General features: G+C 35.0%; 1 protein-coding gene across 1 annotated transcript; it reads left to right on the forward strand.

Annotated features, from left to right (window-relative positions):
• Positions 1-5,686: 5,686 nt before the first annotated feature.
• On the forward strand, positions 5,687-10,030 carry LOC110111199 (pentatricopeptide repeat-containing protein At3g26540). The gene is made up of 2 exons (XM_020842964.2): positions 5,687-9,201; positions 9,499-10,030. The coding sequence occupies exon 1, from the start codon at positions 6,888-6,890 to the stop codon at positions 9,027-9,029; it is 2,142 nt and encodes a 713-aa protein (XP_020698623.1). The 5' UTR covers positions 5,687-6,887; the 3' UTR covers positions 9,030-9,201; positions 9,499-10,030.
• The last annotated feature ends 7,795 nt before the right edge of the window (positions 10,031-17,825 follow it).

Below are 17,825 nucleotides of genomic sequence, written 5' to 3' on the forward strand. Positions count from 1 at the left end.
ACATGTGGATATCTCAACTAATATCGCAATCCCCTTAGAAATATATAACATTTATCCTCTACTGTGCTGATCAACTATGGAGCATACATTTCCAGAGTAGTAAATTCAACTTCATACTGCATCGTTATTATGTCCCTTTACTCAAATCTCATGAAAGCCTCCTATATTTGTTGTCAAGCCAAAGGAAGTACGAATTAGTCTCTGAACATAATTATAAACTCTTCCCAAGTAATCTTTGAGTTCATTTTACCCTAAAATTTCTCTTATTATTATCATATCCACCATCTTTTAGCCTCTCATTTGAACAAAAAAAAGTTGCTAGTGGTACTTTCCTGTGCTCTAGACACTACATGATATCAAATATTTTCTCTCATCATCAGCTACTAAGATGCTATAGCTAGTTTAAATATTTACGACTTCAATTTATAAAACATTTATAAATGTTTGTCCTCTTCAATCTCCTTAGGTCCAGTTTTCCATCACTCATTACCATTGTAAGCATCTTGACAAGCTGCATCAAACTATCAGAACTGATAGGAGCTATTGCTACACTCTATTCATTATGTGTAACCTTATCAGAAGGGTTATTGATAAAATTCCTAGTCCTAATTAATTAATAAATAAACTCAACATACATATATAAATCAATGAATCAAATGCAAAGATAAAAATATATACCACTCAACTTCTACCACACTTAATAAAAGAAAAATATTCATTTTTGGCAACCATATATGTCAAAAATTGTGTAAATTTTGCGAAAAAATAACTTTCCAACAAATTTTTGACGGACTTTTTCATCAGTAAAACAAGCGTCAGAAAATAAATTCCAGCAAAAAATTCATCTAGAAATATTTCTAACGGATTTCGGTCAAAAAATTTGTTATTAGAAAAAATTAAAAATTTGCTTGCCCACCAGCAACCACACCTGCTGCCCATACCCTGCACGCCATGCTTGCCTGTGGCCCATGCCATGCGAGCCAAAGCCCACCTCTGGCCCGCTCTCCCAACCCAATTGCGGCCCAAACCTTGCGCACCAAGCCTAGCTACGGCCTACTCACCAACCCAGCTACAGCCAATGCTCTATGAGCCCTGTGACCTCCCCGCTCGCAAACCAGCCTACCCACTCGCATCCGTACCTATCCGACCATACACAAGAGGTGCGCTTCAAACCCAGGGGACTTGGGAAAGCAATCAATGGCAGTCCATTCGGCCGCTTGCAAAGAAAAGAAAAAGTTGTCAATTTTTTTTATTTAAAGTAAATTAGCTAATTAGTTAATGTTAACATAGTTAATCAGTTAATTAGATAACTATTTAAATTAATTAATTAATTAATTTTAATTAGTTGATAAGATAATTAGTTAAATTAGATAATTAATTAATTAGTTACATTTTAATAAGTAATTAGTTACATTTTTATTAAAAATTATTTTATTCTATTTGATAATAATTTTTCTAAAATCAGCTCGAAACCTTAAAATTTTGCGAGAAATTCCTTGCAAATTTGATGTTAAAAATTTCACCGGAAACTTCGATGGAAAATTTCCATGGACAAATCCGTCAAAAAGTCCTCTGGAATTGCGGCGAAGATTTTCCAATAAAAATCCATCAAAAATTCCACTAAAATTTTTGACAAAATTTTTTTGTAAGAAATCTCACCGGCAATACATAATTTATTGTAGTGACTCATAATCAGTTCATATAGCTCTAATTACAATTCAATTCTTCCAAAAACCACTCTGATACCAACCATTTTGTCATGTCCTAAGATTAAATTTAGAAGAATTACATATTTTTAATCACTTAAATAATTAACCAGAGCTTCTATAAATACATCAATATAAACCACTCTAATGAAAGCATCTAAAATCATATACATCATAATATTTCGCTATATTCATTCTCCCAAAATCATATATAATAGTCAGAAGATTAGTAAAATCGATATCATTAATTTATCTCAAACTCCTGATTACAAAAGAAATAAAAGAACATAAAATCGATCACTGACATTCTAACATGACCTGATCCTGATCACTTTCTAGACTTGAAATCATTAAAATCAACATTATGAGCTAAAAAGCCCAACAATAACTAAAATTCACTAAAGCTTCCAATACAAGAACTAAAGAATCGATATACATGCTCAATTCAATCACTATCATCAATATCATTCAATCTCACCAATGATCAGTATCATTTGTAAGTGTGAAGAAATTAAATTACTAAGATTAATATTTATAACACTAATTTGATTTAATATTTCTTTAGATAAATTCACATAATTAGTGTTAATGATCCTGAAGAAGAAACTAACACTACAATATCTATTTGGGGAAAGAAATAATTTTTTATTTGAACTCGGTGTAGGGAACGTAAGGATTATCCCGAAGGATAAATATTAATTCACATTTACATATTATTTAAAATATGAGATTAATCCAAGATTCTCTCGATCGACATTTAGAGGATTTTTCCCCTCTCTTAGTAAACTAAGATAAGGTTTATTTTATATTGGGATCTTATAGAGGCAAGCTCCTATAGTTGATTACATCTCCAAAGAGAAAACTTTTGATTAACGTGGAGATTAGACTCATATTAATTTTAAATTATAAAGAAGTTGCCTTATATATATATAATTAAACATGTATGTATAGATAGGTAAAGGGGTTGGTTTCTATAGTACCCAATGTTATGTCATCCTAGAACTAGTATACATGTTCATACAAAGTTTGGAGCATATACACAAGAAAAAATCTAAGAAAATAAATTACCCCTAACATAAGTTATAACCTACATGAATGCAATATATGGAATGATGTAAGTAAAAGAGAAAATGGTTGTATAAAATAAATTTCTTTATGATTGATTTAAATATGTATAATCAACTCGGTCTAACTCTGCAGAAAAGAAATGTGGTCATACTCCACTACAAGAAGCCTAGGTTTCTAAAATTATCATATATATAAATCAAAGACATATGCTTAAGGTCTTAGAGCACCAAGTTTTCTGTGGGATTCCAAAAGAGATTATCCTCCAAAGAAGTGGACATCGTCTTTTAAAGCCTCACTTGTATATATAAGCATGTATATTTGGTTCTTTACAACTAAGTACGATGTACAACTTGATCTATATACAATCGATGATTTATAAAAGCTTGTACATACATATAATAGTTCTTAGATACATTCTAGTTTGACTCTTGCAGGAATATAAAAAACAGTATAAGAAGCATATAAACATGTAAAAATATGTGTAGAGCACTTATGTAATATTTTAATGATTCTAATATAGTCTTTAAAGAGCCTAAGTGCACCAACAGAAATACAAAATGCATGGCATTCAAAGCCCCAAAAATAAATAGAGAAATACAGGCTGTTCTCCAAGCACTACAGGAAAACACGTTGTTACCAGCGGACAAAATCCGCTGGTAACACTATTAATCCGACGGAAATTCCAACAATAATTCACGCATCAAAAAACCTAAACCGGCGGTATGTTTATGGTGGCATTTTCGGCGGCGTTCCAGTGCAAAAATTTGAAGAACCATCATTTTCTAAGGTAGTGAATTTCGATGTTTGTTCCACCGGTATTTTCGACATATACAGTACACCAGTAACACCGGCAGATAATCCGCCACCTCCAGCCATTGCACTATTATCAGCAGAATGATTGAAGGTATATCCACCGGTAATTCCAACACAATAATATGCCAGAAAAGAGGATCCAATTTCATCACATCATTTTTTCGGAGGTCTTTCCAGTGGATAATCTGCCGGAAAGCCTGTAGCATAAACAAAAAAAAATATCACTTGACTTCTAAAACTGATTTCCATAAATCTGCATAGTAAAAAATGCAATACAATATACATTCAAACATATACTCAATAACAAAAATATCCAGCTCTAATCAATAACATCACCAAACATATACTCAATAACAAAAATAAGAATAATATCATTAACAACATCAACAAATATCTAATAATAAACAAATTCAGATGTTCATAAAACAATTAAGTAAACATGTCCACAAATACACAATTAAAGATGTCCACATCATTAAAATACATAACATCTACCCTGATTCAGTCTCCTCCTCTCCTGATGATGTACTCCTCCCACTCATCTACTCACTCAACTTTTGTATTTTCTCTAACATTTGAGTTTGTTGCATCTGCATCTATTGATGCATTTCCTTCTACTGTTGCATCTGCTGCTACATCTCCATATGTTGTTGTATATACATATGCCAATCAGTTTATGCTTTTTGTACCTGCTCTAACTCGGCTGCAAGAGAAGCTATATGTTGGGTATATAAAGACTCTTGGGTATTTGCTGAGAAATTGGAGCCACCAAATATCTGCCCCTCGTATGCATAGGCTTACGAACCTAAACCGTATACTCTACCATGCTGAATTCCTCCTACTACTTACGACTAACTGCGGTACTCAGAATATTCTGCTGATCCACCAGAAGAACCTTTACCCACTGCAGCCTGGATCTCTTGAAGCCACTGGAGCCACTCAAACCTTTTCATATATATACTCATTTCGCACTATCTCTAAAAGTGAAACCACTAATCCACATGAGCTTCCTCGTCTCTACAACACTTAACTTAAATTTATGCTTCCCTATTAATGACCAACATTTTGTGCCATAAAGCATTACAGGTCTCATCATCATCTTATAGTAATTTCCCTTAAGTTTGAGGGGTACTTTTTTATCACACAACAAGCCTGATGCATTCCTCCACTTCAACCATCCAACTTGAATTCTACTACTAATATCACCAACTATTTCACCATCACTTTAAACAATAGACCCAAGATATGTAAAACACGTATTTTTATAAATGACTTGATCGTCCAAAGTCACAATCCTACCACTAGAATTATTATTACTAAAATTACACTTCATCTTCATGTATTAGATTTTAGACCTACTCAAACGAAAACCTTTAGAATTTAAGGACCTCCATAATTCAAATTTTTCTTCCTGTGTTAAAAAATTCTGGTAGAGATCTCACTTCCCAGTGTCAGTCATGAAGGAATCCATTCAGCGGGACAATGAAGAACACGCTGAACTCACTTATTCCTCTCTCTCTCTCTCTCAGCGCAGCATAGCGTTTATCCCAAATCCCAGATAATTCCTCGGCAAAAACCTCCGGATCTTCATAGAGACGAAGGCGAAACTTCTGCTGCTTGATCTTCTGCTTCTTGTATGATGAGGCATTGCTTGGAGCTGCCGGAGATCGAAGGTATCGGCCTGAAGAATCGTGGCACGCAGCCTCTGAAAAGAGGCAATCGGCAATCATGTCGGTGATCGGCGAGATCAAAATCTCCGTCGATTTCAGCATGTCGTCCTTCTTGCGTACAAATATCGAGATGAGGCGGGAATCTCAGCAAACCGGCAAGTGTTCGTGGAGGAAGGGAGAATGATGCACTATGAGGAGTTAGAAGCCGGCAATGTGTGCACCAAAGATTACAGACGGCTTGCTCTCGAAGCTGCGAGAAAGGGCAGTGATTTCTGAAGCTGAGGACGTTTGTGTGGCTGCAGGATTTGTACCGGATCGTCAAGAGAGTTGCAAACCCTACAGAGAAGCAGCTCGCTGAGACCCATATCCTATAGGATTCACAGCCTTCATGCTTCACCTGATCACCATTCCATCACTGGAGCTCCGTTAACTTCGGTTTGCTGCAACAATGAAGGTGCTACGAACCATACCTCTTCCATCGAGTTCTAACTTTCGCCTCTTCCGATGCCCCCGTTATCTGTACAAGCTGCAGCTTCATTGCCGGTTCAATCGCCCCCACAAGCCCTACTTCTGCAAAAGTATCCGCGTCTTCTCAGATAGGCTTGCATTCAGTAATATCTGTTTGTGGTACTGGTAACCCTGTTCCACAAATCTGTGTTGCTTGTTTTGGATAGCCTGGTTTAGCCATAGAAAATGTTCAACGTCATGGTGATTCTCGAGCAAGTGGTCCTGATGTTCGAACAGCATGCCCTTGGGAATGTCTCGTTTCCCAGACAACAAGTCCGCAATTCTTCAATCTTTGACCGGACCAGTGGATTCCAGCATGGGCTTCTGAATGAACTGTTACGGGCTCACGTATTCAAAATCTTGTTCTTTATCATCTGTTTCTGGATAAAATTTAGTCTATAGCTTTGATTTCATACCTGAACACTTCAATTTCATCATTAGAATCCTCAAGCCCTTCTCCATTTCAACGTATAGATGTGCAGGTATTTGTTAAATACCAACCTCTACCTTTGTCCAACCTGCTTCAATCACTTCTTCTTCCATCCGATTTTTGGTAAAATCTTTCTATGAATTTGATCATTAGGTTGCCAAATTCGAGCGGTAAAACAACTATTATGATGATTTTTTCTTTCCAACTATTATGATGGTTGTGAATCGACTCATCCGCTCAGCCAATGTATTACTAGCTTATTTTATGAAGACTGAAATCTAACTATTTAGACTTCTTCATATAGCCAACTTTATAATATCTTATATAAGGCCCAAATTTATGACTTATTTAAAAAAAATTTATGTTATTGCTTTGATTAGTTTAGTATATCAAAATCATATGGACTACTTGAATATTAAAGAAAAATTAGTGAAGAATCTACCAAATGTTATCATCTCAGGACTATAATGAGAGCAATTGTCTTATTTTATTTACAATCAATTGTACTTAAAACACTTAATTGATAATGTAAAAATGTACACGTCTAAAATATTCAATATGACTTGCAGAAAGATTATTTTTTAACTATATGAGACCAACTTTTTTTCTCTAAGCGGTTCCGGTGCCAGCGACAGGTTGCACAGACGAACACCACCACTCCCAAAACCCAAACTTTATGAGAGAAATTTTCCCATGGTGGTTACCGCTTCTTCCATCCGCGAACGTCTAATCCGACATGCCCTACGCCACAGAAACCCTACCAAAACCCTACCCCGCCGCCCCAGGGATCCACCTCCCTCTTCCTCTATACTCCACCACATTGCCGCTGGCGACCTCCGCGCCTCCATCACCGTCCTCCGCGCCACCCCTTCCTCCTTCCCAGCTTCCGTCTACTCTCGCCTCCTCCATCTCTGCGCTTCACGCCGAGCCCTCGTCGCCGCTCGTTGCGTCGAATCCCACATTATTTCCTCTTCCTTTCCCTCCCCACCTTCCACTTTCCTTCTTAACCGCGCCATAGAGACTTATGCTCTGTGCGGTTCCATTTCCGATGCACGCGAACTATTCGACGAAATGCCCCACCGGACTGGCGGTACCTGGAATGCCATGATCTCTGCCTACGCTTCTGCTGGTTGCCCTTCTGACGCCATTGCGCTCTTTGTCCGGATGAATGTGAGTGGTATACGTCCAAAAGATGTCACATTTGCATCAGTGCTCAGGTCGTGCTCCAGCCTTCTTGCATTAACTCTTGCAAGGCAGGTACATGGGCTCATCTTGAAATTTGGGTTCTGTGTGAATGTGATTCTGGGGACTTCACTTGTTGATGTTTATGGGAAATGTCAGATCATGGATGAAGCACATAAGCAGTTTGACGAGATTCCTGACCCGAACCCTGTTTCCTGGAATGTAATTGTTAGGAGGTATCTTGATTTTGGCCAAGCGGAGAAAGCTTTGTGTATGTTCTTGAGGATGATCCACGTTGGAGTTATACCTTTGAATTTTACTGTTTCGAGTGCACTTGTTGCTTGTTCAGATTCATCGTGGCTTAGTGTAGGTTGCCAAATCCATGGAATTGTTGTGAAGAACGGTTATGAGACGGATTATATCGTTGAGAATTCAATCATGGAACTGTATGCAAAGTGTGGGTGTATTGAGGATGCTCGGTGGATCTTCAATTGCTCTGTTTCCAGAGATGTTGTATCATGGACCTCAATGGTATCTGGATATGCGAGCTGTGGAAGATTAAATGAAGCCGAGAAGCTGTTCTATGAGATGCCTGAGAGGAATGTGGTCTCTTGGAATGCATTGCTTGCAGGATATGTGCAGTCTTTTAACTGGGAAAAGGCCTTTGAGTTCTTCCATGAAATGCAAAAGGAAACTACAGAGATTGACTTTATCACACTTGGATTGATGTTAAACTCTTGTGCTGGACTCTTAGACTCTGAAAAGGGAAAACAGATTCATGGATTTGCTTATAGGCATCTCTTGTTCCCTGATATCTTCTTCAGCAATGCCCTCCTTGATATGTATACAAAATGTGGGAATCTTAAAAGTGCTGACCTTTGGTTCCTTCAAATGGGTTCCAGAAGGGATAAAGTCTCCTGGAATTCTCTCCTTGCAGGTTATGCTCGTCATGGACGAAGCGAAGAAGCCTTTGATATTTTCATCGAAATGCTAAAGGAGACGGCACCTAATGAGTTCACCTTTAGTTTGATGCTGGCTGCTTCTGCCAATATTTTCATGCTTGAACATGGGAAGCAAATTCATGCTTGCTTGATCAGGAATGGTTTCAATATTGATGTAATAATTAGAGGAGCATTAGTCGACATGTACTGTAAGTGCCGGCTTTTAGACTACGCAGTCAGAGTTTTCGAAAAGGAAAGTTCGAGGGATGTTGTTTTGTGGAACTCGGCGATTTTGGGATTTGCTTATAATGGGAGAGGAGCTTATAGCATCGAGCTGTTTGAAGCCATGCAGAGAGATGGGATCAGACCAGATAACATCACTTTTATTGGTCTGTTGCTTGCTTGCATTAGTGAAGGATCTGTCAGCTTAGGCTGCAAGTATTTTTACATGATGAGTGATGAATATGGTGTGATACCGCGGGTCGAACATTATGAGTACATGATCGAGCTATTGGGCAGGCATGGATCGATGGTCGAGCTCGAGGAATTAATCCGGAGGATGCCATTTGAACCAACCATCCCAATGTGGAGTAGAATTTATGATAGCTGTAGTAAACATGTTTACAGGAGATTGAGGGAAGTGAATGGAAAATTGATTTCAAAACCAGATCAGAGCTCTGCCCAATTGCGCGAAGATGGAAATGTGGTGTGAATTGATGAAGTTGCTCGATTATGAATTATGGGCCAGTCCAAGTTATGTTTTCTCATTGATGAATCAGGATCAGCAAATGTAGAGATAATTTGCAGCGCAAAACATCCCCTGGTTGCCAAATTGATCATCCAAGACGAGTGGATCTGTGTCGTGGGAGTTCATCATCGTCCAGGTGAGGGAAAATTATTAGATCCGGACACCGGACGTAGAGATATGTCCGGACTCCAATAAAATATTGACACGTGGATATTCAATTAAATTTATTTTTTACTTTATAAATTAAATGTGTCCGCTGAAATTTAAGTCAAGCGCATCAAAAATGCAAGTAAAGTGCAGCCAAAAAGCGTAGTCGAAGCACAATTAAAGAACAGTCAAAGCGTAGTAAAAAAGCGAAGCCCGCATGTCAAACTTTAATTTGATATCCGGACCTATATCTATGTCTGATGTCCTACCTAATAATTTTCCGCAGGTGAGAGGCCAAGAAGGCAAAATCCCAACAGACCAAGAACTGCAATGCATCATAGTAACATGCAGCCATGCAGGCATTATCGTCCATAAAAGGCAACAGGTGCCCAGAAAATTCTCCGAGGCAACTATGTAAGAAAACTGAAGGAGCCGTCGCAAATATAAACGAGGCATCAAAGATGTTCCAAAAGCAATTTCAGAGTCTCCCATTTTTTTCCTTTTGGAAATCTTCAGACGAATATCTTTGAGAGGAAAAGAGAATGCACTTGCAAATTTGAGATATAATCAAAAGCATGCAGGAGATCCCTTAAAAATGACTGCAATTGTAATGCATTTTTCAGTTAAAAAGTGCGTGGAAGGTGCTTCAGCAAAAGATCCATTGGTCTTTTCTGGTTCGTCCGGGCTTGTCTAGCAGATTATCTATGGAAATTGTCTAAACAATGGTATTTTAAATTTCTATTTTTGCAATCGAATATGACATTATGAATAATATAATATATGAAAAGAAAAAAATGTTATTCCTCAATTGATTGAAATACAAAAATATAAATTTGCTTCTCACGATGATAGATAAATATATAGTTTAGCGTTCTAATTTTGTATGAAGATCCAGCACATAAATAGAAAAATTAAACACAAGAAATTTTACGTGAAAAACTCTAGAACAAGGAAAAAATTATGGGGCCACGCTCAGTCGAAATGATTACACTATTGTCAGATAAGTTACAAAGATCGGTTTGTCCTTAGATTTAAGGATAGTAAAATTATCATGGACTTTGTGAGGATATTCTGGAGTTTATAATGATGATAGTCAGGCACAAATCCGATGACGGTTGAATAGAAGTTTGACAGAGAGGTCGTTATAGCATGCTTAATTGATATAACCGCCTCTCTCAAGGGAGATTATTCTGTGTGGACATCAGACGGTTATCAAGCATTTTGTACCGAGCGCAGTAATTTTTTTGAGCGACGTGACGCATTTTTATTAGTCTCTAGATGAATTCTGACCCGTAAGTAATACTTTTTCCTCTAAAAGAGACGGCATAACCGCCTACTTCAATTAAAAAAAATCCATTTGTTCTCCCGCCTCAAGTTTTAAATTACAATCCAGATTCTATACTTAAGTTTGACGCAAGTCTTTAATAAAAATGAGGCATTTTCCTTGATCTTCTCAGGTTTCGTTGTTCCCTTAGATGGCTTCTAATGTGATTGTATATTCAAGAAGACAGTTCCTTGAAACCATACTAATGTGCCTCTATATGGTAAACAATTCTCCAAATTAAGTACTATCCACATGAAAAGGTTGATGTAATAGATGTTCATTGAACTCTTGTTATTGATGAAGATACAAAGAACCTCAAAACGATTGATGCCAAACACAAGCATCAAATTATTGGAGATGATTCTGTATTATGGTAAGTTATTGTTCAAGAAGGTAACTTGCTGAGGAGGTGAAGAAGTAGAGGAATGAATCTCAAACTAGGTGAGCCTTTTCAAGCTTCTCATGTTATGTCTACTTTAACTCTTATGACAACATACATGGTGTAACCGCACGATTTTGAAAAAAAAAAAATGAATTTAAAATGAAAATGTGAATTTCTGTTTGAACAAGAGTGCTGCGATGTTGAGCTTGTGACGTTGCAGCATTAACCTTTGGGTGCAACGACACCATAAATTATCGCTATGACATCAAAGCCTCTATCATACAATAATTTTGGATTCAGCATGCAGCAGTGCTGCGATGATACACACTAAAGCCTTTGGGTGCTACGACACTATAAATTGCCTTACTCAACCCTCACTGCCACTAGCACCGGCTTGCCGTGGAAGGAAGAAAATGAAGGGGATAGAAGGACAAGAGAGGAAAGAGAAATCAAAATTTTGGTTGCCAATCTATTTCATCATTTTTTATAAAAAGTGCTCAGATCGAGATAGGTGGCTATTATCATGTCTCTATTTTTAAAGAATTGATTTCGACCGTCCAACTTCTTTTCAATTAAATCTATTCATTTTTTTCAAATTTAGTGAACTTCGATCGTACAACATTTTAAATGTTATAATACTGTTTATTTTGGACATTTTGTCTAGATGAGTTTATAATTTCTCTAGGTAAACTAAAAGTTAATGTATTTTGAATAATTTGCACAAAATATAAATTTTGGTATTTTAATATAGACATACTATTAACATAATCATTGTGAATGAATATGAGCATGTAAATTGAGTAATATTTTATTGTTATTATTATTATAATATTGTGAAAATATTATATATGAGGATAAGTAAAGGCTAATTTTACTAATGTTGGATGAAGTGTGACTGACCTGTATAGGATGGTGAGCTGACAAGTTTTCTTTTAAATAATGTGATTTACTATTATCCTCTAGTGATTTATGTGATGGACTAATTGAGATTTATAAGGAGTTATTACTGTGCTGCAGTAAAGGAGTGAAGACTCTATTACTGAGCCAATAATTATTGATTACTAATTACTGAATACTAAAAATAACAATACAAGACAAAACTTGTTGCTTGTTTGGTGTGATTACTGGATTACATGTTACTGCATAGCTATTATTATACTATTTTATTGCTCTATTGCTAATTATTATTTTTCTATTATTATCACCATATTTATGGGCGATACTATTACTGATGACACTGATACTACTACTGATTAACTACACTATTACTATAATCGATTCACTATTTAGTGAGTTACTATTATTGAACATGTTATTTCTATATTGAGCATGTGATATTGAGCATGTGATATAAGATATTGATTGGATATTGATATAGAAGGATTGAACCACATGTGCATTCTAATTTGATTATAATACATGGTTATATATTCTGATAGTTTTCATAGATGTTTCTAGTTTATTGATTTATACGAGTTCCTTACTGCTACGACCTATGATTTGGGAAGGATCTTTTATCACTTATTTGACTCTCCCTCCATATAGATTTACTAATCTACTAACTTATCGATTTACTAGTTTATTGGTTCATTGATTCCATGGTTTTTTTATTGTACTATTTTGCTGGCTTTTATATCGTACTATTTTATTATTTTATATATTTTACTACTACTACATGTGACTTACTATTTTTGTATATATTTATGATCATATTGATTGATAATATGCATACTTCTTCTTTACTATATTTTGAGTCCAATTATAGGACTTAGTGACATGCTAGGCTTTTTAACGCATTATATATGATTTAAATGATTTAATGTCAGGACAGAGGATCTGAAGTATGAGATTGATCAATTATAGGATCCTCCAAGTTACTTTGTTTTTTGTTTAGTTATTCTTTTGTAATTAGGAATTAATAGACTCCATACTTTAATTGTGTAACTCATGACTATTATATATAATTTTCGGAGTATGAATACAAATGTATATTAATGTTTAGATAAATAAAATGATTTTCACCCCTAGTTATATTACTGATAATAGAGATTAGATAGCTTTTGTGCTTTTGTAGTTATTACTGTTTAAAAGGCAAGAAGAACAATTTTTTCAAATTTGATTCTGGAGCCCATGGTACCAATTGTTTTAATTCCTCCATAGAATGCAACAGATTTTAATTCTTTAGGTTCCTTGTTAACATGTTAATCGATTAAATGTTCGTATAAATGGTCAACTTTATAAGCTTCTCAAACAAGACCTTAAGTACCCCATGAACCTCTAATATCATGACCATTATTCTTATGGTATTTATAAATTTTGCCTACTTCTTTATGTGATTCATTCATTTAATGTACTCTTATTTTAAATGATTGCCTTGACTATAATGAGTGAATGATTTGGTGGAGTAGAAGAACACCTAAATAGTTGGTAAGAGGTACTGAGAGCTAATACCTTTTAGAATGATTTGGTCATTTTCTCTTAAATTGATTGCTTTGATTACATAAATTAGTCTTCTTATTCTTATTCTCAATGCAAGAAGAAATTCAATTGTTATCATTATTGTTAATAATTTCATCAATGTGTTATTTCACCATTTCTTATAGCTCACATGCTACATAGTTAGGATATGAGGAATAGGAGGATTGGGCATCATAAAATATATATTGGGAGCCTAATTTACATATTATCACTTTGCTCTTTCCATATGTTATATGAATCAAGCTGCTGAAATGATCTTCCTTAAGACTCCTCTCATACAAACCTTTTGCTCATATGTCTGAGACATATGTATTCATTTTATTAAATATTAATATTCATAAAATTTAAATATATTAAATAATTGAAATCCTAATAATAAAGTATTCATACTTAAAATAGTCTTGTTAGGATTTATTATTAACTAATTAGTGGCTTATTCCTTTAGTGGGGTGTGCAGCCCCTAATAAGATCTCTACTTGATGATGATATTGCCAATCAACAACTATCTTGAGCGTGACATTTACTATGTAGGCTGGTTTTTAATAATATTAATTATCAACTATATAATGCAACTTATATTTGTTGCAAAAAGAATTAGAAGAAATTCTTCTAACCCTAAATTTTTTTTTATGAAGTTTTCTTCCGCCCCTCTCTCTGTTTCTTTTCTTTAAAGCTCTTAGACTATCATACTCTACAATTCCACCTCATATAACCTTTTTTTTTTTTTACACCTCATATAACCTTCTATTACTAAAAACACGTGATTTCTAAGTAGTCGCGTATGTCGTATCCATTTGTATTCTTCATTTCTGTGATTGAACAGGCTAGGGTTTATGCTAGCAAGCAAGGCCGAAGGAGGCTAATACGCTAGCATGAGCCTAATACTCAAGTAAGTGAGGTCATCACTCCTTTGTTTTTCCTCTTTGTTATTTTTGTAAGTAGACGAGGTCACAAAGATCGATTATATTAACATTCCTAATAGCCCTAGCTCGGTGCATACAAAGACCTACACCAACAACACTAAATATATGCATGATCTCAATAATTAGATCACTCACTCTCTCTTGATCTCTGCCAAAAGGTATGGAGTTTAGTTTTTTCTTCTATTTACGGTTATGGTGGAACCGTTATCTTGAAATTTAATTTCATGACTTTTAATTTTTATTATTTTCTTGAGTTCATTCGAGTTCGTGCTATTATATTTGTTAACATGTTGTTAGTAGTTTATAACCATTTTGTTAGCAATTTATCAAAAAATTCATTACTTCTTTTACACTAGCATGGAATGGGAAACCTCAAACACACATCATTTTGAATACATGGATGCATTTAGCTTAGAACTTTAAGAAGTTTGAAGCATAAAACTAACTCAAATATAGTTTGAGATTGTAATGTTATTAAATATTAATGAGTAGTTGAATGTTCATGTTGTACTAAATAGTTCTACTTATATATTTTGTGGTTGTACTATATATTTTGTGCTTATTTGTTTCATATTATAAGCTAAACAAGCAATTATGATATTAAATTATTATTGCTTGTCATTTCTGATATGATGCTATATTAATTTTAATACACTATTTAAAAATTATAATGCTTTGTCCGCGCCATACTACAACTGTGTCCCGTGTCCATGCCGTGTTGTGTCATGTCAGTGCATCATAGTATGTAACTTTCAAGAAAATGGATAAGGCTAAGCGGTCATAAAAGTTCAAGCTTGAGCAAGATTTGTAAAATTTTAAACTTTAAGATTTGAGTGATGCCATTGAATCACAGAAAAAAAAAAAAACGTAGAAAAGAAATCTCTATAAAGTGAACAGATCTTCTTGTTTTGATCTCTACAATGATTTCATTTTGCATAGAGTTGGTTTCCACACAAATGCTTTTTTTTTCTTCACTTAATATCTGCCATGCCTCGTGACTTTAATTAGTGGGGTGATTGTTTTTAAGATAATCAAGCTATCTATGACTTAAGAGAAATGCTTTGTATATATGACTTAATAAAGGCCATCTATGACGCTGTTATTCACTATGATTTTTTCCTTGTTATTATAAACAAAAAATTGGATGTACATGTTGAGCTTATAAAAGATCTTACTCAGGGGTGTCAATTCGGGTCAACGGGTCGGGTCCGTGTCGAACTCGAAACTGACCCGGCATTATTCGGTTCAACCCGAACCCGACCCGACACGAATGACCCGGGGTTGACCCAAAATTACTAGTTTTCGGGTCAAAAATCGGGTCAATCTTCAATTTTTGGGTCAAAAACGGGTCAATCTCGGTTTTTCGGGTCAAATATGAGTTTTCGTGTCACTTTCGGGTCAATTTCGGGTTGCTGGGTCAACCCGAACCCGACCTATTTCGGAATTTTTCTGGGTCGTATTCCGGTCGTGTTTCGGGTCGTGTCAAAAATTGACACCCCTAATCTTACTCAACCTACTCTACACCTTTCATTAATGACATCTATCTTTTTTATTTTCAACTCTCATTAAAAATACTTGCAAATATTATTTTTACATATATAACATTTAAAACTATTAAAAATACATATTTAATGCATAAACTTCTATATTTACTAATATGCCTCATAAAATCCCTATTTTAATCAATTCTAACATTCCGTTTATACCTTCCATCAAAAATCACTATCAGTGACTATCTTTTCCGTCAATGACATCCTTTCACAATCAATACAAGTAACTCACTGCTTCAATGGAGTGGTAGAATAAAAAGAAAATAAGATTTATTAGTAAATATAGAAGTTTAGGTGTTAAATTTCTTTTTTCAATAATTTTAAGTGTTATGTATGTAAAAATCCCTATTTCTTAGTGTTTTAAGTAAAATGAAATAAACCAAAATTTGGCGATGTTCAATTAAGTTTATAGTGAGTGTGTCTACATATATATATATATATACAGTACAAACTTAGAGTAAAATATTATATTATCTAGCCCTACATACACCCTAACAAAGGGATGATATATTGTTCATGTTGGATCGAAAGTCATGACGGGAGCTTACTGATCGCTTCGTGAAGATCATTTTTGAAAGAGTCAATATATGTGACATGAAGTATGAATATCATATACTATTGATTGTAATTTTTTTATTGTAGAATTTATCTTTTTTTTTTATAAAAACATTTGATTGGTGATGTTCAATTAAGTCACGCATCATCAGATAATTTTTCTAACGACAAAGCTAATTTATCTTTAATTGAGCTTAAAATCTAAGACATTTTATTAAGTTGTATAGTAATCTATCCTCCATAACTCAGATAGCCACACAGAAAAATTCCTCTTGATCGTTCTTCTAAAATCTAGCAGCACAGTGCATACTATTTTCCAAGCGAATAAAGAAATGGAATAGAAGTAAATGATCAAGCTTATCATGTTAAGTGAAAGAAATATTAAATTAAAATTTATTTTGGGGGCGCTGCCCCCGGAAACCCCCGCGCATCAGAAAAATCCCCAGTCCCAGACATGGAGCCATACAAGCCACCCAAAACAATTTGCAAGACCAACAACACCAGTGAAAAACAACAAACAAAACCAATTACTTCAATTTTGACTTTCTCCTGCCATGTTTGTCGCCTATGCGAGAAAATACTTTTTCAATAATGCTATCCACATTCAAACTATACATCACATGGAACTTATTGACAGACTCACCCAAGTCATTCCCAAAACCCCCACAGGGTGTAGAATCAGACCCAACAAACCAATCATTTTTATCCGAACAAGTTTCCTTCATATTCAACGATAATTAATCTTTTAGACCAACATTTGAAATAATAGAAATCAGAACATAAATAAACAAATTCACATTATAGGACATCGAATATGCATTCGATGAAGGAATGGGAGAACCATCATTCTTCCTAGGTTCCATTCCAAATGGCATAGAGTTAACACCAGGATGAGAAAAAGCATAACCTCCGTCAACACCATCACCAACACAAGGGGAGGAGATGAGAGAAGCAGTAAGCTTTATAGTGTTCACAAAAAGAAGGTAAATCTTCTATCAAAATAGTTTGAACATAACAAAAATTATCCTAACCAATCCAAACAACATCGGAATAATGTTTTGTTATATCCAGTTCAACTAAAACCTGTGCAATCGAAGGGTGTGAACCCATAGAGGTTGCATTGTCAATTCTCAGAGGCCGACCAAATAATAAGTCCAATCCATGAAAAATACGAGGAGAAAAGAGATGAGACTGCAAATTCGGGAATGAGGTCCAAATAGGAATAATGGGAGATTCAACTGATAAATTCAAATAAGGAGCCCACTTAATCAATTTCATGAAACAATTATAAATAAAGTAAGAACGATGCATAAAAACTCTATAGTAATTGAAATTATTCGCAAGTTTAATCAAAACATTATTGACATCCAAAAGAGTCGGAGAACATTCACGAGTAAGCTT

This window comes from Dendrobium catenatum, unplaced genomic scaffold, assembly GCF_001605985.2.
Source record: "Dendrobium catenatum unplaced genomic scaffold, ASM160598v2 original_scaffold_197822, whole genome shotgun sequence".
Taxonomy (NCBI): domain Eukaryota; kingdom Viridiplantae; phylum Streptophyta; class Magnoliopsida; order Asparagales; family Orchidaceae; genus Dendrobium; species Dendrobium catenatum.